Genomic DNA, 21,096 nt, shown 5'->3' with positions numbered 1-21,096 from the left:
AATTACTTTGTAATTCTTCACCAAAACAGGGTTCTGTGGCCTGCTGGTTGCCCTTGATGCGACGCATTGAAATGGATGAAACGGGCTGGACTATTTTGAGAATATTGTCACAACGTAATAATGACGAAGTCGCGAAAGAATTCGTTAAACTCAAATCGGAAATACGACAAGAGCCAACAATGGGGACATAAATAGTCTGTCTGGAACGCTCTTTTTCTGTAAACCTCGGAATCATTCCTTTTTTTATAGTTGCTTTTTAATTTTAGTTTTCATTTAATATTCCGATTACAAAAACTAACCTAGCTAAATCCAATTGTATGCATACACATATGTACAACCATAACACACCAATTTATATACTTCCACAACAATTTTGGGACCAGAGCTGGCGAAACATCAATAATACTCTCCATAACAGCGATGCTGTGGTTTTGGTCACTTTAATACCAAAGCAGAAAATATATATTTCTACATAAATATTTTTCTTTAAGACTCGATATATTTGATTGTTCCCCCCCCCAAATAAATTACTCTTTCTCCTTAAATAAGTTGTAAATCAATTTTTCTTTTAAATCTTTTTTTACTTTTACAATAAATCGATGCGGTTCCATTTCATTATAAATATTATTATATTATTATTATATTATTTTTTTGTTACTTGCAATGTAGTTTATTTGTCTAGTATGTATATGGAAACGACCAGAAATGTTGCGGATATTGATGTTTTGAAAGCCCTTTCTAAGTTGTTATAATACAGAAAATATTGTCAGCGATGGTGCTTGAAACCTGAATAAAATTGAAACATATTTTGATCACTCATATATTTGCAAAATACAAAAATAAATATAAAATGACATATTAAAATATTAAATACAAGAGTGATTCATCCGATAAAATTCGTACATTTGTACATAACATAAATAAATATAATAATAAAATAATTACATTTAATTTAAAATAAAAACCATGTTCATCTGTATATTCTAAGCGACACCTACATTGCACACATTCCTATTTATGTAAATAAAGTACCTGTATAAATTAATAAATATAAATTATATAATTCGTCAACATTTGTTAAAGATAATAAGTTTATCTTGTTATTATTGTGAAATCTCTGAAATCTTTCTTTCTCTTGCGATAAATATATAGCAGGCTAAGCTTTGAAAATAAATAATACACATACAACGTTTTCGTGTCTTTGTTTCTTTAATTTTTAATTCTGATCACGGCCGCCTCAAAAAATGTCCCCCATTTCCTCCACGACTCGCGGCAGATTGGTTCATCAGAAATAAAAAATATCGTTTAAATCTGCGAATGAAGTATTATCAAATTAATATACAAAAAAATTGATTTGATAATACTAAATTCATTTCACAGCATACCACGCCCACCCATAGGTTTTTTTCTAGGAACACAATTTTTTAATTTAATTTAGAGGTTTACTTTTCTATTGTTTTGACTAATAATTACTAAAAAATAAACCTATTCAGGGAAATGCTCCAGAGACGCAATAGATATGTAAAACAGTAGCGCGATTTAGTTGTCCCTGGGTTATTTTGCTTGATATTTTGGTATATTGTACCCCAAATTGTTTTTATTTTAAGTTTGGATCTTATAAATGCGGCTCTGTTAAGTATTTGGTATTTGTTATAATATTATCTGAAGGTCAAGCAATTCAAAAAATTTGTTTTTGTTTTTGTTGCAAAGAACTTTTTTACATATTCTAAAAATAATGCTAAATTTATTCGGCGGATTCGGAATCCTTGGAAATTTACTATCGAATAGGTTTGTTTTAATCTGTTTAAAAAAGTTTGACAGTTTTACAATCTATTGCGATTAGTCCGTCGATATTATTCTAAATTCTATATTCTATTAGCTTGTCCGATTCGACTAGAAAGACCTTTTCTCGGTGTTTTTACTTATGTACATATATACTAATGAAAATGGAAGAAGACCAACTAATTTAAATACATACTTAAGAAACTAAGGTAGCGGCCCGACGAACATGGCTAAATCGACTCGGCTGTTGGTGGGTTCAAAATACATATATTAAATTTATGGTGTCGGAAATGATTCACTGATTCATGTTTTTTTTTATGTTAAAATTTAAAGAATATAACTAAAGCTATATCTATACATATAAAAGAAAGTCGTGTCTGTTACACCACTTGTAACTCAAGAACGGCAGAACAGATTTGGGTGAAAATTGGTAGGGAGGTAGCTTAGAGCCAGGAGACGGACCTAAGATACTTTTTCCCCGTTCGACAGTTGTTAAATAATTGATGAACAATGTAGTTTACGCTACGATAATGATAGGAAAATTTAAAGGTGAGGAGTTCTTATTCCGACGATCGATGATCCCAACCGATATGCCGTTTGAATTTAAAAGACTTCAATCAATCACACGGCCAATCCTTAAAAGTTTGTGGTTTAAATCTAGAACCTTCATGTTTTCCCCATGGTCAAGACCAGCTCCATTGCCTGCTTTTGCGCCTGATAATAAAAAACAAATAATGTCGTGTATCACAAGGTACTAAAGTGAAGAGCCACCTATGTACTAGAATACAGAAATAATAATGAATGATTAATGTACGTATTTAATTTTGTTTCTTTCCAATAATAAAAAACAATCTCCATTAGTGCCATTAAGGCGGAACAAAGTTCGCGGAGTCAGCGGCAGTAGTATATAAATATAATGGTTTAGAATAGGTAACAAATAATTCCAACTCTTAAACTGCCGTAATAATTAAACAGCCCACTATTTAAATTAGTTTTTATTTATTTTTGTAAATGCTTATAAAGGTTCACAAAGTTCCAACTTTTTTGTGCGAAGACTAAACGTGGCTGATTTGGATACTAACTAATCTGCGCATTCCCAATTCAAAGACAAAACGTTTCCATAGCGTCAAATTTTAAGAAAATTGCTCTGGTTAGCGTTTAATTAGGCTTTAAAAATTGTTATTTTTGAGAGAGAATTTTTAAAATTGGTACGTGCTGGAAAGTTTTTGTTTTCGCATTAGAAATATAAAAACAATTTATAAATATTTACTATAAATATAATTTTTGTTGCCAGTTTATTTGTTATCTACATGAAATACAATTTTATTCAAATGTATAAATAAAAATATAAGTATGTACTCCCACCAAGAATCGAGAATTAATTAATTAAAATAATTATAGTGAACGCCGGCGGTAGCCGGCGTACTGCTCATATTGCTCGGAACATACGTGGTTCCGGCAGAGCATTTCAGACAATTCCTTTTCCGAGGCCTATGCTTCGACTTCGATCCATGGCAGTGAATGGCGAACCTCAGCTCCTGCGCCATTTCCGAGCACAATGATTGATTTTCCGTATTCAGATTTTTTCTCGAATTCCAACAGAACTCGAAAATGGCCACGACAACTGCCAGGGCAAGGCCACAAAGAAGAACTACAAATACGCCGCCTAAAATACGGGAAAGATAAGTGTATAAAATAAAACATATTGTAAAAACGACTGAATCTCACCAATGTTTTCTACACCAAGAGCATTTGCTTTTGACTCCTTGCTCTTGTCGTCTCGGTTGCAAACATCGCCAGTATTTTTCCACCATTTGTCGTATAATATCTGAATTATACCCTTTTCCTGCAACTCCAAAATGGCAAGAGAGATTTTATCCCGCCAAGGGGAGCCTTTGGGTGTGGCAATACCATAACCCTTGGAGTCCAGCAAGCCTCCGATTTGCGTCAGATTACAATCCCGTTGTACAGCATAGTCCAACATTGTAGATTCCATCAAAAATGCATAGCTCCCTTCCATCACACGTGTTATGCCGTCTTCATAAGTCTTAACGAATACAGATGCCTTTCGATTTTCCATATAGCGCCACATCTTTTGGTAAATACCTATTTTCGAGTCCTTAAAATTGACAAGCAAAAGTACCTCTTAACGTGGTGGGAATAAAGTGAAGATAGCACCTTGAAAATAACTTTGAAAATTTCTGTACAATTTTGGAAAGCAATCGCTAGGTAAAACTATGCATATTCCCAGTCGGACTTTGCTTTATGCGGCGAACTATCCAGGATATACTTTTTAAACTATGTAGAATTTCGAACGAAACTTAAAAAGAACTAGATAATATTATCCTATTAATAGGAATATTTTATATTATAGAGAGTTGGGTACCTCTTTGGAAAACAGAGCTTTCCATATATGTAAGTATAACATTTGTAAAAGCAAGAAAGAAATTTATCTTCGACACGCCGAAGTTTTTATACACTTGCAGATGGCAATTCTATCATTAATAATACAATACAATATAAATATATATATTTTTGATAAAAAAAAAGACACTGCGTTACAAAATGTAATATAAATAATAATACATATATAAATTATTTAAATAGAAGTAAACTGAAACCTTTCGACTAAAAACGTTTAATATTTTGATATATTTCAATATTTTATATTAAAAAAAATTTTGTATTATTTATTAAACATACAATTTTTAACTTTTGTTAAATTGCAATGGCATAAATTGCCAACATATTTTGTATTGACTTATTTGACTTTTTTTTTGGGTTTATTTCATCTTTGGTATAAAATGAAATATTAATTTAAACAATATATTAATTTCACAATGGGACGCCAACACTGAAGGGTATATATTTACATAATTGCTCTGACATAATTATAAAAAACGTAACAATATATTATTATCCTGTTAAATTAAAAAGGAAACCAATTTTAAATTTGAGAAGAAAGGTAAAACTGAAAAGTTGTCCTCTGGCGGAATTTGAAATCGCTTGAGCTCGCACGATCGCCTAGCAATGTCAAATATCAAGCGAGCAACAGAAAAAAAGTACGTAATATCCCCGATACAAAAAATACCTCGCAAATTCATCCCAATTTATCCTGAAGCAATTGTCGAAAGTCCAGTTCAACCGTACTTTTGTATATTTACCCTAAAAAAGGTCATTGTTGATCCGCCCTCCAGCGTTCCATAAGAAATATCCGTTTGTTCTGCCAGATCGGAAGCGCTTTCTATCGGTGATATCATCCGTTCGACGGTTAAAAAAGCAGCCAAGTTGGCAGTGTATGAGGATATAATTATAAGACAAAAAAAGAACCAACAGCCACCAACAATGCGCGTTGAAGTTGCCTAAAAAGATAATGAAATGCTGTAGGCAACTTTTCATAAGGTAAAAACAATTACAACTTGTGATGGCCCAGTTTCTTTACACCCGTGAAACCATAAAATATGCTCAAACATAAACTGTTTTCTTACTAAATAAATGTAATATTGGTATAAATAAAAATGTGAATATAGTAATTCAAAATAAAATCTCAATATAATAAAATTATCGAGTGGACCAAAACACGCACTAAAAACTCAATTCAAATACGAAAGCGGAGCTGAATCCCGCTAAATGTTTAAAAACGGATTCGTAAACAAAATACGAACGATATATGTATGTACATAGAATCGGTGACTATATCATGTAGTTGCCGATCGGTAAATGTATAGAATAATGTAAAACTGTAAATATAAAATATACATACATATATTTAAATGAAATGAAAGTTGGCTTTACATTTAAGTAAGTATATGTGTCAGATTTTATTCCCTTTTCTTTAAAATTAAACATACATTTTTTACAGTATGTACACATGTAAGCTTCTCCTCTTATCTAGTATAAAGATCTCTGACTAAAACCTGGATGCACTGTGATCAGAGGTCAACTAAAATTTGAAATATCCCGAGGACGTTATTAAAAAATTAAATATACAATATATAGAAATGTTTTCAAAAGTTTAACTATCTTTGAATATACACATATGTATACCACTCTCCTATTCAGTTAAAGTTGTTATTTAAAGTTTTCAGACACCATTACAGAAGAATTAGCATTACATACAAATGTTTTACATCTCTTCTGAGAACTTTTTTCCCAACATAGACAGATTCTCAATGATCCACTTAAAAACTGCATGGGTGTACGAACTTTGGCGTCGCGAATATTATTTTAAATTAATTTAATTTTATTAATGCAATGCACTGCAGCAGAGAATCTACTCCGTTTGTGCCAAAGTTACTGTACGCATTATTTAAACAATAGAACTAATGAAAACAAAAATGAACGCATACTTGTTTTTTTTTATCGTTTTTGGATCTTAAAATAAAGTCATTTGGTCCACTCGGTAAAAGTTAATTGCTTACAATAAATAGAAAGCATGCATAAAACGTTATCCAATTATATCAGATAAAAATTTAAAATTGTTATATATCTTATTAATAAATAGTTGGTTTTTATTTTATGCTTTTTAGCTTTTAGTCGCTTTTATTTTGTTAGAATATATTGTTGATCCTACCCTAGGATATAGGTCAGAACCTTGTTGCATAAGAGCGCCAATTGCAAACCAAAAACTATTCTTTAATGTAAAATTGTTTTGTATTCGGACTAGCTCCACAGTATTATCATCCGAAGCATCGTATTCATCAACATTATCATCAGCCTTTGCTTTTTGGTGATCATGAAATTTGTTATCTGAATTTAAAAATAACTCTGTACTTTCGAATATTTTTCTTTTACTCTCCGCCATTTCCATCTGTTCATCATCAAAGAAATTGGTTTCTTTTTGAATTTCTCGCAGAATATGATCACAAGCCCTGGAGCATGGGGGCTTGGAATTAACCCATTCAATGGGTGAAAGTCGAGCTACGATCCAAATGCATATCGATACAAATATGTATCCGAATGCTATATAAAACCATATGTCAATGGCAAGTGGGTTCATGAATGAGAAAAACTTGGTCTGCGCTCGATCTGAAATCTGAAATAATAATAACATAAAATGATATATAAATATTGGGGCACTGTTTTGTGATCTTGCCTCACAATATAATATGTAATAACATATCTTATGCACTAAAAAATAAACTATATACATACACACATATAAATCTAGGTAACACAACATAGGTCCAGTATTCATTGTATACCTTTGGATTAAGACCCGATCCTTGACGAAGAAACGTTCCTGTTATGAACCAGAAACTGTTCGATATGGAAAACTGATTCTCCACTATATCCGTTTCCTTGAAGCATGGATGAGGGTTTTTCCATTCGTATGGCGAAAAGCGTGCCATCACAAAGAGAGCGAAGGATACTAATATATAAGCAGCTAGCACATAAAGCCATATCTCGATTGCCAATGGGTTCATAAAGGAGAACAGTCGTGTGGGCTGACTTGTCGGCACCTATATTAAATTTTCATTCTACGATTTACTGATATTGCAATTATCTATACATTTTATCAACAGCAAAGGGAATTTCTATAGAGGAACAATTTTTTGGTTCAGAGAAAGTCTTGAGTCTTATTTTTAATAAATTACTCCTCTTAATAGGAGACTCCCTCTGCCTCTAAGACAATAAATTTATTAAATATATGCACGTTTTAGAGCCTACTTGTGACTTTATAGATGTATAGTAACTAATAAGTTTTACCTTAAATAAAATACCAATACCCAAGTTCATAAATGGTTTTGTAAAATCAATAACACTCTCCCGGGCGTAGTTGATGGTCATTGATGCCACAGCAAGGTCAGCACGCTGTCAGAAAGAAGTAAATCAATGTTACTAATATATATGGTTATGATACTGTATACAAGTTTTCATTAGATTTAGGTTGCATTCGCTACATTTTATACTATGGCAGGGTATTATAATTTTAGTCAAATAGGTGTGTATTAAAGCTTACTTCGGCACGCCGAAGTTTATATACCCTTGAAGATAGAACTTCGATGATAGGAATCAATACAATATAAATTATACATATTTATGTTAACAATGAAATAATATCTGCTTCCATTTCATTCACCTATTCATATTATATTTACAGTTTTACATTCACAGATTTGCTTTCTTCCTCTATATCTAACGATCGTTTGTATTGCACCTTTATGATTTTCATAAAATTTGACATAATATTCTGGAATAATCTAAAATGGCTATATCTTAAATTTCATGAAAATATGTTGAAAACTGAAAAAGTTTTAATTTTTAATTGTATTAATTTCTCGATCGTTCCTATGGGAGCTATATGATATAGTAGATATATAGTAGTTTTCATAAAATTTTACTCAACATTGTAGAATAATATAAGATGCATATACCTAAAAGTTTATCAAATTCTGTTGAAAACTGAAAATGTTATAATTTTTTCCGACATATATACGAGTGAGAGTCTATAGAAGACTAACTACAAAGTTTCATTCAGATAGCTTAAAAACTGGGAGCCTAGATTGCGTAGAAACGGACAGACGGACATGGCTAGATTGACTCGGCTGTTGATGCTGATCAAGAATATATATACTGGATATAGTCGGAGGTGCCGCCTTCACTGCGTTGCAAACTTCTGACTGAAATTATAAAAACATCCTTAATCAGCATCATGAGCCAAGTCGATTACTCGATTACTCGACTTGGAATTGAATCAATATACATTATATATGTATGTATATATTCATTTTACATTTACTGTTCTGTTTTTTCTTCTATATCCAATGATCGTATGTATGACAGCTATATGATATAGTACTGATTTTAATAAAATTAAAACAGAACTTCTGGGATTATATAAAAATGCTATATCTCAAATAATATGAAAAACTGTTGAAAATAGGTAAAGTGACACTTATGTGGGGTTTCTCTATTGAAAACTTTAATTAACGAATCAGTATCATAATCGGACTCTAAATACATATATTAGCAAGTACTTGCCCTTTCCATTAACTCCTGAACAATGCCATTCCAGGAATTCGTCTCTGGTATGTAAACCCCGTACATATTATCGGGAACCAATTCGATTTTATATTGAAATCCAACTTGTTGAGCGATCGCTTTCAAAAGATCAATACAAAATCCCTCAAAGCGAATATTTCCAGTTAAATTTTTATCCTCTTTAACCATTACATATGGGCGTTCCTAAAAAGGGTATATTAATTTACAATTACCTATTAAATAGTATAATAAATAATTATACAAATAAATATATCTATATAAATTTGCATATAACAGTTGACCGTTATACCTCTCACAAAATAAGCCTCATTTACCTACCCTTTGGGCGAAAAGTCAGAGAAGGTCCTTTGAGTAAATAGGGATTGGTTCTTAAAATCTAGTGCGAACATAAGATAAATAGGCTCTGGAATCAGTGTGACCAAAGAAATTAAAGAAAATTCATAAAAGAGTGAGACTGACACTTATTTACAGCTTTTATTCATAAACTTTATAAAATAAAATGATAAAAACGAGCTCACGGCAAATAACTGAGTATCTTCGTAACCGACTTGTTAATAAAAATAGAGTTTAAATTCCATTTGTTAAATCCTATATCATGTGCCTCGTTTTTTCTTCCATTATTAAAAACTCTTTTTTGCTAACGACTTTCTAGTCGTTCCATCCTTGCCAAATTTCTTTCTTTAAACAAAAACCTTTTATTGTTAATAAGTGTAAGTATAAAGAAAAGTATATAATATATATAATAATTATTATCTTTTGGCTTAAAGATGGAAAAAAAAGGATAACCTTGAAGAGGTCAAATTTAGAAAATGTTGCGCAATTATAAATTTTTTTTTTTTGTAATCCTGTTTTTGTCCCTCTCACACGCGATATGCACATGTGAGTATAAAGATTGAGCAACAAAATTCAATTAAATCAATAACAGTGATAACAAAATTATACTGCATAAAAATTACACAAACTCTCGAAAATATAATACTAAGTTCATATTAATAGGATTATATTCTCTAGATATTTTCCGATTTTCATTTAGCGGAATTCTACGTAGTTCGAAAGGCAAAAATTAAAATAATTGGGGGATTTTTTTTTTTGTCGTCGGACTCCGTGTTAAAAAAAATATATATCGAAAGGGAAATACCTCAGCAGAGAATTTTACGTTGAACGGAGCAGCGTTTGATTCAAGTTTTGAATCCCGCGCTTCCCACTTTGCTGAACTGAGGACCATGCATAAGGCCATTCCTGCTCGATATAGTTTTCTATCGTGAATCGCTCACCGCATAAAGCAAAGTCCGACTGGGAAGGCTTTTCCAAAAGAGAAGAAAGTGGTCTTTCGATGTTAATTTAACACCATCAGTAGACCAATCTTATTTTTATATTTTTATTTCTTTATGACTTTAATGGCAATGGATACATTCAGGGACTCCCTAATACGACTAAATAATTAAATTACTGAAAATATCGGCGATGTATTTAGCAAATACTTTTAGCCGGCGAAAATGGCTCAAATATAAACACAAAATGGACGAGTAGAAAGGAAAGTAAGAAACTATTATTTCGGTTATACTAAATTAAAGTTCTATTGGTGTTTTATATTTAATCACTGGATAATTTGAGTTATTTTTATATTAACGCACTGTAGACGCGGTCCGGCATACCCGAATTTAACGAATTCTGTACAGAATTCAAGCATAATTCAACATAAAATTCTGCCAACAATTGATGAAGATAATTTTAAATCAACCAACTTCTTTAAATTTGTCTTAAAATAAATCGCATTACAGTTAAAAATCGTAATTATAAATTATATTACATGGAGATAAATGTTCCTGTGGTAAAATAAAAAAATAAACAAGAAAGCCACACTGGCATTTCAGTAACTCAGTCAATATAGCGACCTTGGGGTCGCTGAACGACATAAAACATCGTAGAAAAAGTTTATAGGTTTTAGGAACACCTTTTTTCCTCTGTCATACTTATTTTTTTAGTAATTCAGTCGTATAGGAAATCCCCTAAGTTTTGTCAAGAGTGCCAACCTGAGTTTAGACAAATAGTTCTCTTTAAGGTGTTAAAATTTGATCCATAAGAAAACCTTCAAAAATTAAGTTGACATAAGAACAAGGAGAATGGGGTCAACTGTTATTTGAAAGCTCTAATTGTTTGACATTTTAAGTCCGCCGATAAAGGTCCGCCCATTTTTAAAAATGGATTCGCACTAGTTATGTGTTTTTTGTGACATCGAATAAATGCAGTTTTAAACGAATTGATGTCTTGTTTTAATTTTTTAAAAACTTTAATAGCGACGCAGACGGTAAATTTTTGAAGAAGTCGCCGTGGAGAGTTAAGGTCGGCGGACTTAAAAATAAACTTGAAAATCTGTTACGGTAAAAACTATATCGAATAGAATTTTTTTATATATTTTTAATTAATATTTAAATGCACAAACCTCTCTTGTCATAACCACCAAGGTAATGTTGGCAATATTCGAATCATAAAAAGCAGTGGGATCAGATATGTTCACACCAATATCCGGTTGCCAATATCCCACCTTTTGGATTCTTTCTTGTTTCAATTTCAGGATGTCAAGTTTAAATTTACTTCGACGACCTTCCACAAAATGTACATTACCAGTCAAGCCGTCTGATATAGCCTAAAATATATATATATATGTAAATATAGATATTATAAAATTTATTTGGTGAGTAAGTTTGTTTTTGTTGCAAGCAACTTATTTGTTTTGGTTTTAAAGAAGCATATCAGCTTCATACATACATTATCCGCATTAATTTTTATATATCCTATTTAAATAAATAACTTTTTACCTATGTATAGAACGACCCAAAAATGTAAGACAACAACATTTTAAATCCTTTATGAATTCGTCAATTCTTTTAAATTACTAAATTTTTTATTTAACAATATAAAATATTACATACCAACTATTTAGCTTTTTGGCTATATAGTCATTTATATTGTCTCCCCACACAGGGCATTCCTGTGAAACAGTAGAGATTTCGGCAGATGTAAAACTTCGATTCCCACACAGAAGTTTATAACGGCAAAACCTTTTGAATGTATCGGATGTTAGAAGGTGGATGGAGTTCTGTGGGAAGCCGAGTTTCACATCTGCCGAAAATCCGGACAGTCCGGACTGTTATACTGCCCTGAAATGAAAAGAAAATAGTTTTTTTTATATAATTCCGATGCTTATAATTTTGCTGTCACTTTAAGACGTCGGGCTTATAATTATCTCATTATTTATTGATTTTACTGCATTTTGAAGTGAGTTCTGCAGGTATACCTCAAAGTACTTTTTTGTTTGGTTTTTAGAAAAAGTTGTGCTGCCCAGCACGATCGTTGTTAAACAAGTGACTTCTGCAATTCACTATATCTCCGGTGTTTTTGAATATTTTTTCTTTTTTCAAGATTTTTTTCTAGTGTAATATATTTACTTTGATTCTCAATAGTTTAGTCAAAATTAATTTTTGAAATACCCTCGACAAGGCCGAGCGAAGCCCTCGAAGCAGTCGGTTACCTCTCCCCGGAACAATATGGCTTTAGGAAGGAAAGATCAACCTTGTACGCCATTATAAGGGTAGTCAAATTGGCCGAGGAAGCCATGTCAGGATCCAGGTGTAAAGGAGGAACAAAGTCGTATTGTCTTGTGGTTACCCTGGACATTAGGAACGCGTTAAACCCGGCAGACTGGGTTTGAACCCTTGAGTCCCTGAGGCAGTTCAGTTCCTGGGTACCTGCTAAACAGAAAGCTCACTATGGACACGAGCCTGGTGGGCTTTGCTGATGCCATCGTTGCGGTAGTAAGGGAGCTTCTGCAGTGAAGGCCCAGGGCCGAGACGAAGGAGGAGCATTGAGAGCCCGCACCTAAAGCCGGCTGGGCTGTCGTAAATTTATTATATTGTTTAAATTTTAACATTCCTTTATCAATTTACATTAAAATAACACAAGTTTATAGACTTTTTTTTTGTCATCCTGGTAGACCTTTTTCTGGAAATGCCCATATAAATTTGAATCCAAGCTTCCAATCGGAAATTACAGCTCCGACAAAGTAATAATACTCAAAATAAATAAATTTGAAGCCAAGCTTCCAATCGGTAATTACAGCTCCGACAAAGTAAAAATACGCAAAATAAATACTGCATTAAAACTAACCTATCGTGTGTTAATTATTTATTGCACAGGTTTTTTTAACGGTTGGGCTGGTTTTGTTTAGCCCTGAAGAGCTGGAAAAACTGTATACGTGTTGCTTATGAATTCATAGTCAACATTAATGTCTAATGTCATTAATTAATGACTCGCACAATCACAAAATACAGGGGTGGTCAAAAGTATTTACACAAATTCACAATTATTTTCACCGCCAAACTGCTTTTAGTTATTATTCTTGTTGCTCTCTGAAAATATTTTTATTGATCTATGGAAGCCGAAAATGAAAACAAAAAGATAACGGTTCATAAGGTTCTAAAAGGAAATGAAAATGTGTCGTTTTATTTTGAAAATAGGTTAGTAAACTTAATTCTATCCAATTGAAAGCATTCATCGATACCAAAGCAAAATTTTTTTTACTATTAATAAAATAGCTGTAGTCGTTGGAAAATACTTTTGACCACCTATGTATAAATGATTTAATATATGATTATTTAAATAAATTTATATATACTATTAAAAATGATATGTATTTAATACGGCACTCACACTATTTATATGATTATATAATGAAATTCCATCATCCCATGTATGATCGGAGGTGCAGGATAGATTTTGTATACCAAAATTGGGACGACGTTCATCCAAGTTTAAGAAATGTAAGCCTGATGCAAACGCGTAAACGGAATCAAACATCAATGCAGACTCCGTCTGCGAAAATTGGGCGAAATTTTTAAAAGAATTTAAAAAAAAGATAAATAAATACCTTTATATATGGTTTTCCATTAATATTTTCCAAGCCATTGTGCTGAATTTTTTGCATTTGATCAATAACTTCAAGATAACGTTTGCTATTCACATCGACCAAACGAAATGCTGTTATGTTAACGCTGTTGTACCGAAAATCTTCCAAATCATACGTCTCCAAATCCTGAAAGAAAAAACAACTTTTTGTTGCACTTTCTATTAAAGCCTAGTAGTAACATAAGCTTAATCCCCTTGAAGAATTTTGTTATTAAGCTTAACGTTTTTTTTATAAAGTCACATTCTCTTTTGTGAATAAAATTCCCCTGTTGAATTTTTGGCAATGATAACTGTATTATCCTAGCATTGCCATTCTGCCCTGTTCACGATGATGTATATCTAAGGCAAAGGTTTCATTTTTCCCGCCCAAAATCCGGAGGAAATGGGTCATAGCTGGAGGAATCTGGTGATAGGCATAAAACGTTATCTGATTCCTTTGAAAATACACTACTACAATACAATATACTACTACTTTAAAGAGGAGGAAGACTGTCAGCTCTGCTCGTCTAAGGCTGGCAGAGGGTCAAGCACATTCGCAATAAAAGGCGACCCTCAAAATCAGAAATTAGCTGCAGAACAAAGCCCCCATAACCCAAGAGGAGAAGCTCAACTGGGTTGAGGAAAGGATCGAAGAGAGGAGGCTGTACTTCACCAAGCTTCCAAGTATGACCTCTACGGGCGGATTTGCAAAAACGGTGGCCAATCTGCAGTTTAAGCCAGGAACTGACGCTCGATAAATCAGAGGAGGAGAAGGACGGTGCTTGTCAATACGGCACACATCACAGTGATGATGCTGAAAAGCGAGAAGAAATGGGTTTTTCAATATCAGGACAGTCCCAGAAACGGCTAAACTTTGAAAGATGCTATCAAAGCACCCACCTAATAGAGTCAGCTCTCAGAATATATCTCACCGATCAGCCAATAACGTCCCCTGTTTCACGAGACAAATTTCAACCTGCTGAATAATTTTTTTAATAATAATATTTGAATTTAATTGGTCCGATTTACATAGGTGCAGTTATTTTATGACGCCGTGGATATTTTTAACAATGCGATGCATTCATTTTTTACTGATATGTTCCATTTCACTATCCATCGATCTTGTGTTAGCCTCCTTGATTTACTAAAGAGTTGAGTCGCCTTAAAAACAACAAATCTCGGCTGTATGCTATGTCTAAGCTCACCGGTTAAACGGTTTGGTCAAACTTTGCCAAACGCGTAGTCTCAGGACCCAAAACAAATTAAAAATTTTGTTAATACTAAATGAAAGCCAGTAACTTATCCTGTTTTTTTGCCTTTTCCTTAGAAATCTTTCCCCTTATTTGAAAGAAATAATTTATTATTCTTTAACAGCCATCCCAAAACTTTTCGAAAAAGTCTTTACTCCACATTTGCAGCACCTTTGTAGATCAGTTAATTTCTCCATGTCAATATGGATTTATTAAGCGCAGATCAACAACAGTCAATCTTTTCAAACTCACTTCCCAAGTATACGGTCTACAGAAAACGCATCAAATCGATGCAAAACTTTAGATTTTTTCGTCTACGCAGTTTAATCTGGGATATATGTATACCGAAGGTTATCGACCTATTCTAGTTGACTCCTTCTGTCGGGAGCAGAAGCAGCAGATTTAATATTAGCATGTTTTAAATCATTATTTGTAAACAAGCGATCAGCTGCGGCAGAAGCTTTCCACCTCATAAGCCGGCATGATAGCTCTTCCGCCGCAGCTCTTCTGTTTGGTTTATCTATTCTCTCGTTTCATTCGCTCACTTACGTTGAAACTAAAAACACACAAAAACTTTGTAACCAAACCACACACAAGCACACACAAATTAAAACATAACTAATTTTACGCCAACACAAAACAAACCCCTCGCTAAATCAATTCGCTTAATAGGTGGCATAAATTAATGCCCTCCTCAAAACACCTTCTAATTAACTTACCGTTTTTAGCCAAACGCAGAACCATAGTAAGCATTACCTTTGTTTATTATTTTTCCGTGGTGACGTGGAAAGTGATGACTTGTTGTCAGCTCAATGTTCACGCATCAAATACTTTTCCCCATATACCCTAAGTTAAACTTTAATCCTAGCCTATTGTGTACAAATGTAAGCAAAAATCAGGCAGCACGGTGGTAAGTCGTTTTTTCGTATTCTTTTCCAATTTTATTCTTGCGCCTTCTAATACCCAACACAAGCAACCACATGCTGGGTGTCACTCTACCACTTGAGTCTACTGCCCGTAGTGCATAAAAATCCGTTTATGTATATTTAAACAACATTATTCAAGGGATCCGAGTTCTGGAAAATGGGTCAGGAACATCCTCAACCACTTAACACAACCTTTATATACACTAACGGCTCAGAGATGGGAGAAGGAGTAGAAGCGGACATATACATATACATATCGAATAAGTAATACCATAAAAATGTACTGACGAGCAGGGGACACTAGGGACCCTCAGCAGTCAATCAGTGCATATTTACTGAGTTCCCCAAGACAGTGGACGAGTTTGCAAAATAAGCGTAGGACTGGCGAATGAGTGAAAAGAAAACGAACTACAAATTCGTGTGCAATCATGTGCGATTCGTTTGTCACTATCTTAGACCCTTTGTGAACAGCAGGTGAAGCGAAGAAAAAATTAAAAAAAATGCAGCTGTCTAAAAGGCTAATAAGAACATGAAAAGTCTTAATTATGAACCTTAAATATTTGTTACAACAATACTTACAAAGGTTGTAAACATATAGTGGTATCGGTGGTCATTCATTTGGAGTTGCAATATCTGTAATAAAAAACATGGTATATTTAATACTATATGTATTATATTAAGTAATGTTAGTCCTTTCCTATTTATAAAAAATTATATAAATATGGCCAAGAAACTCGTCGAGGTTTTCCATTATTATTGGTAACTTTCTTTTGAATTGCTAAAAATGGAGCTGGTGTAAATATTAAATAAATTGTAACTAGAGATGAAGAAACACCGGTACAACAATAAATATTTAAGTACAAATACAATTTTTAATTGTTTTTGTTTGATGGGGTGGGTAAGGGTGCATCAGATCAAGACAAGCACAGGATCGCCTTTGCTGTTGTATATTCCTTGGGTACATGATGCATTAAATCGACTCGCAGGTGAAACTCAATTTGATGGACACCACCGTCCCTTTGCAGAAGGTCCTCCTCATGGTACCCCCTGGAAACGTACTAAGGTACGAAACTGCAGAATCCCGTGAAGAAAACAACCAATCCGCTTCGAACCACTTGTGGGAGGTAAATCCCCACTCAATCTCGAAAATCGACGAAGATAAATTGCTGCGCTCGGATGATGAGACGATAACTCTGACGAGTTCGGCGGGCAGTGCTCAGGCAAGCACTCCCCAAATGGCACAACCAACAACAAACTCCACTAAGACGAAATGGGAAGAGGTCGAGACCAGACTGTCTGAGATCGTAACAGACAAATTTCTTTTCGGAGCTATCTGGCCCGACACCATCTTTTGACTACTCAGACATGGTTAGGGGGTACCGAGTGATCAAGTGCGACCACGAGTCATTGAGTTACTTCCGGGAGGAGTGCGTTGATTAGCAACCCATGATTGCCAAGAGGGCTACCCAACCACGGAAAGGGTGCTTAAGACTCTACGCAATTATATGCACCAACAGGACAGGTCGGCAGAGGGAGGGTATGATTATGAAAAACAACCTTAACGCACTTCTGTATCCCAACCTTAGCAACTCAAATTTAGCAGTGGCCAGGTTTGTAGCAGCGGATGGGACAGCCATACTCATGGCCCACGAGGAACCGGCACTCCTTGAAGCTTCATTTGGACGATGTGCAATGCCCGCTACACTGACCGGGACAAATACGGGAAAATTGTTCAGTCTAAGTTGGGAAACAGAAGGACCAAGGTTCGGTCTACCCTAGAAGAAATCGACAAGGATGTGGAAGACTTCAGTAACAATTTCAACAACGCGTACATGGAGTCATGCAGACTCACGTACTCAAAGAAGAAATACCCACAATGGTAGAACAAAGAACAAAGCGTACTCAGGAAAATAGTTAGGAAGGGCATTAATACAAGCTACGAAGCCAAGGATTGGCGACCGTACAAGGAGATACAGAAAGAACTTAAAAAAAGCAGTAAAAAAACACTCTTGGAGCAGCTATTGCGAATCGATAGAAGGAATAAAAGACACAGCTAGGCTGAGCAAGGTACCAGCAAGAGAACGAACTAACCCTAAACGTATAAATAGGCCTGACGGCGCAGGAAAAAACAAAAACATGCATGGGTAGGTGGCTACAAGCAATCTTGCAAGCATATATAAAAATAGCACAAGTCGTTTTCATACCCAAAGTAGGAAAAAGAGAAGACAAGCCAAGCAAAGGATTACAGGCCGATTAGCCTGACTTCATTCCTCATGAATATACTGGAACGGATACTAGATATCCACATCAGAAGTAAAACGGAGAAAAGCCTTTCCGACGCACATCATGCAAACAGGAAAGAGCGAACTACATGAATGGTATGATACATAGAAAAGGCACTGCTCTTCAAGAATGACACTCTAGCCACCTTCTAAGACATAGAGGGGGCCTTCAATAACACTGACTCCACCCTGAGCTCCCTCAACAAGATAAGTGTTGTAGAAGGCATCCGAACCTGGATCGGCGCAATGCTAACGAGCAAACGGATACCAGCCGAACTGAGTGGCACTCATCCCACAAGATTTTTGAAGAGAGGCCATCCTCAGGGAGGAGTTCTGTCTCCCAGCTATGACTGATAAACATAAATGACATATAAAAGCGCTTAACAGTAGTCGTAGCAGTAGACGTAGTCCTACTGACTTTCCTCGAGGTCTTCAACGAACTGATGACAAGGGCACTTACCAAACTCAATGCATTGGCAAAAGCCTGAGGATTGGGCATCAACACAGAGTAACAGAGCTCATGCTCTTCACAAGAAGAAAAAAGATCCCCAACTTTAATAAACCGTAGATAGAAGGTATATCGCCAGCAAAGTATCCGGGAGTGACACTAGATGCGAAGCTGTAATGGAAACAAAACATCAACTAAAGAGTCAAATAAGCTAGCATACTCCATTAGGAAGGTTTTCGGAAAAAACTAGGGCATCCAACCCAAGACAATAATATGGCGGTTGTAAGACCCATACTTACATATGGAGCAAGGCTTACAACATCCAGAAACTGGCAAGGATTCAGAGATCGACATGCGCAGGTGCAACGGGTGCAATAAGATCATCCTAAACAATATTGCAATATAACATTTCATCAGGAATACAGCAGCCCAAAGTGCGGTACGACTAAAGGCAAGCCTGAGATGGAAGAACTACCACACCGGGCACTTTAAGAGATCCTTGACGAGATGTACTATCGGATGACAGAAGAACCGATTGTATGACAACCGAACTGCGATTCGGCAACACTTACACCACGATCTACCCAACAATGAAAGAATGGAGAAGAGGGAGGGTACCCGAACCAGATGAGATATCACACTACACCGATGTCTCAAGGATGAGCTGCGATGTAGGGGCCGGAATCTTCGTCAAAAGCTGGGAGGTAGAAGAATCCTTCCACCTCCCAGCGTTTCCCAGCGGACCAGTTGACCAGGAAAGGGTCAGAGGAAAGCTCTAACACAACAGACACACTAGTCTTTCAGAACCCAGTCCCGACGGAAATTCATGACCATTTTAAACTTTTTTCCAGCAAGGGATGGTCAACGAAGACAGAGCACAGAAGATTGAAGCTATGCTGGACTAATTAGAACGGGAGACGGACCGGGGATCTGGTCTCCAAGAGTAAAAAGACATCAGAAGGATAACGGCAACTATCACTAGGCACTGGCCATCTTGCACGCCTGCAAGATGGGCCCACCCTACAACACACACTGCAGAAGTTGTAAGAAACCGGGAGAGCACCAGAGCATTTACTGTGTCACTGCCCAGCGCTCAACCGAATCAGGTCGTGTCAATTTGGAGCTCACTAGCTCGGGTAAGTACGGGAAGTGGGGAGACAGTCAGTGACTGCAATCCTAGAATACCTGAATGACTCGGGCTGATACTGAAGATGAGGCGTTGACTACGATCTACGAGGGTGTGGATCAAAATGGAGCTCAGCTCTAATTGGAGGCTACCACGGTAGCCTCACCACTTTAACCTAACCTTACCTTTTGCTTAAGATTAACTCTCATTATAACGAAATTTTTATTAATTTTCTTAATAGATAAAACTGGGTGGCTTACCGATCGAAAAAAAGTTTTTATATGTGTAGGATTCGTATCTACAATTATTTTGTAAATCTCCTTTTGTCGGATTCCTCGTAGGACTTGACGATACGAATCCGGGCTGGCTTGTCTTATATACAACTCTGCTTTCGTTTCAATTGTTGAGTGCATCAAATTGAAAAGCCCTAAAAGAAAATAATTTAAAAAGAATATATATGGATGTGTGGGTACAAGCCCTATTACATTAATTTTAGTACCAAAATTCCTTTCCTGTCCGACTCATGTTGTCATGTTCGAAATACAAAAAAAAAAAATCTCATGGGTTTAGCTTAGAGAACTCCGAAACAACAAAGTAGGCAATGAAAATGCTACCTATGTTCGGCTACTGCCAATGTTCTGACTTCATATTTGTTGTTGTTAAAGTGAGATAAAGAAAAATATTATTTACCGAAAAAAAAAGAATGGATAGTCTCGTTGTTGAAACCTATTTTTTAGCAGCTCTAATGGCAACTGAATACTTCAAGTGTTTTGCCTTGTTATTTCTTAAATATTCTTAAAAGGTAAGTGACTTATTTGTATTCAATTAATAAATTCATTTGCAGAATTGCTTTTGAACCTGGACGCTTTTTCACCAAGACGGTGTAAACGGGAAAGTCATTATATATCCAGAATTTGTGTCTTTATGTTTTGCGGTATGTCTAGCTCTCTCTATGTATCTCTAGAGGTATCCCTATTTTTCTCTGCCTTTCTCTAGGCGGCTCAATTTCTTTCTCTCTCTTATTGCTCTGTACTCTTTGCTCGGAGAATATAAATACAGGCCACTAGCGGCGCGCGGCCAATTTCCAATTTCCATTTCTGAAAGAGAAATGATTCAGTTTTCACTTCCAAAAACACCTACAGATTCGGGAGTAGTATTTCCAGAGCGACGTGCCAGAATAATAATTGTAATAAACCAGGATGTTTTCGACCATTTGCGCCTCGCTCTCAATTTCAGCTCCTTCACATATTTCAAGTTAAAGATCCCCAATGAACAAAAATGGACAGAAAGGATGAATTAAGAAGAGGTTAGGTTGGACCGGACGGCCCTCCTG

General features: G+C 35.1%; 2 protein-coding genes across 41 annotated transcripts in view; one reads left to right on the top strand and one right to left on the bottom strand.

Moving 5' to 3' along the window:
- unc-13 (protein unc13 homolog) overlaps nt 1-1,087 on the top strand; it is a 38,560-nt gene extending 37,473 nt beyond the window's left edge. For all 18 annotated transcript variants that reach the window (XM_086826349.1, XM_086826347.1, XM_086826348.1 and 15 more), the window contains one exon: nt 30-1,087. In XM_086826349.1, the coding sequence (XP_086682475.1) occupies nt 30-191 (162 nt within the window). In that variant the 3' untranslated portion in view covers nt 192-1,087. The remainder of the gene's footprint in view (nt 1-29) is intronic.
- Nucleotides 1,088-3,047: 1,960 nt separating this feature from the next.
- Nucleotides 3,048-21,096, bottom strand: part of LOC110185468 (glutamate receptor ionotropic, kainate 2) — a 26,900-nt gene continuing 8,851 nt past the window's right edge. For 2 of the 23 annotated variants that reach the window (XR_015270260.1, XR_015270261.1), the window contains exons 4-15: nt 20,024-20,190; nt 16,487-16,540; nt 13,715-13,879; nt 13,498-13,659; nt 11,231-11,434; nt 8,767-8,970; nt 7,492-7,596; nt 6,937-7,244; nt 6,356-6,817; nt 4,947-5,144; nt 3,511-3,901; nt 3,048-3,448 (exon numbers count right to left, since the gene is read on the bottom strand). Coding sequence is in view for 21 of the 23 variants with exons in the window: in XM_086826356.1 (XP_086682482.1) it covers nt 3,165-3,448; nt 3,511-3,901; nt 4,947-5,144; nt 6,356-6,817; nt 6,987-7,244; nt 7,492-7,596; nt 8,767-8,970; nt 11,231-11,434; nt 13,498-13,659; nt 13,715-13,879; nt 16,487-16,540; nt 20,024-20,190 (2,654 nt within the window). In the remaining 2 variants the exon portion in view is untranslated. Of the gene's footprint in view, nt 3,449-3,510; nt 3,902-4,946; nt 5,145-6,355; nt 6,818-6,936; nt 7,245-7,491; nt 7,597-8,766; nt 8,971-11,230; nt 11,435-13,497; nt 13,660-13,714; nt 13,896-16,486; nt 16,541-20,023; nt 20,191-21,096 lie in introns of all 23 variants that reach the window. The other 21 variants (XM_086826356.1, XM_086826357.1, XM_086826362.1 and 18 more) reach the window with 16 other exon arrangements.

This window comes from Drosophila serrata, unplaced genomic scaffold, assembly GCF_035046125.1.
Source record: "Drosophila serrata isolate PLE 108 unplaced genomic scaffold, ASM3504612v1 contig_160, whole genome shotgun sequence".
Lineage (NCBI taxonomy): Eukaryota > Metazoa > Arthropoda > Insecta > Diptera > Drosophilidae > Drosophila > Drosophila serrata.
Note: the sequence above shows the minus strand (reverse complement) of the source record. Positions and strands in the feature narration are given on the sequence as shown.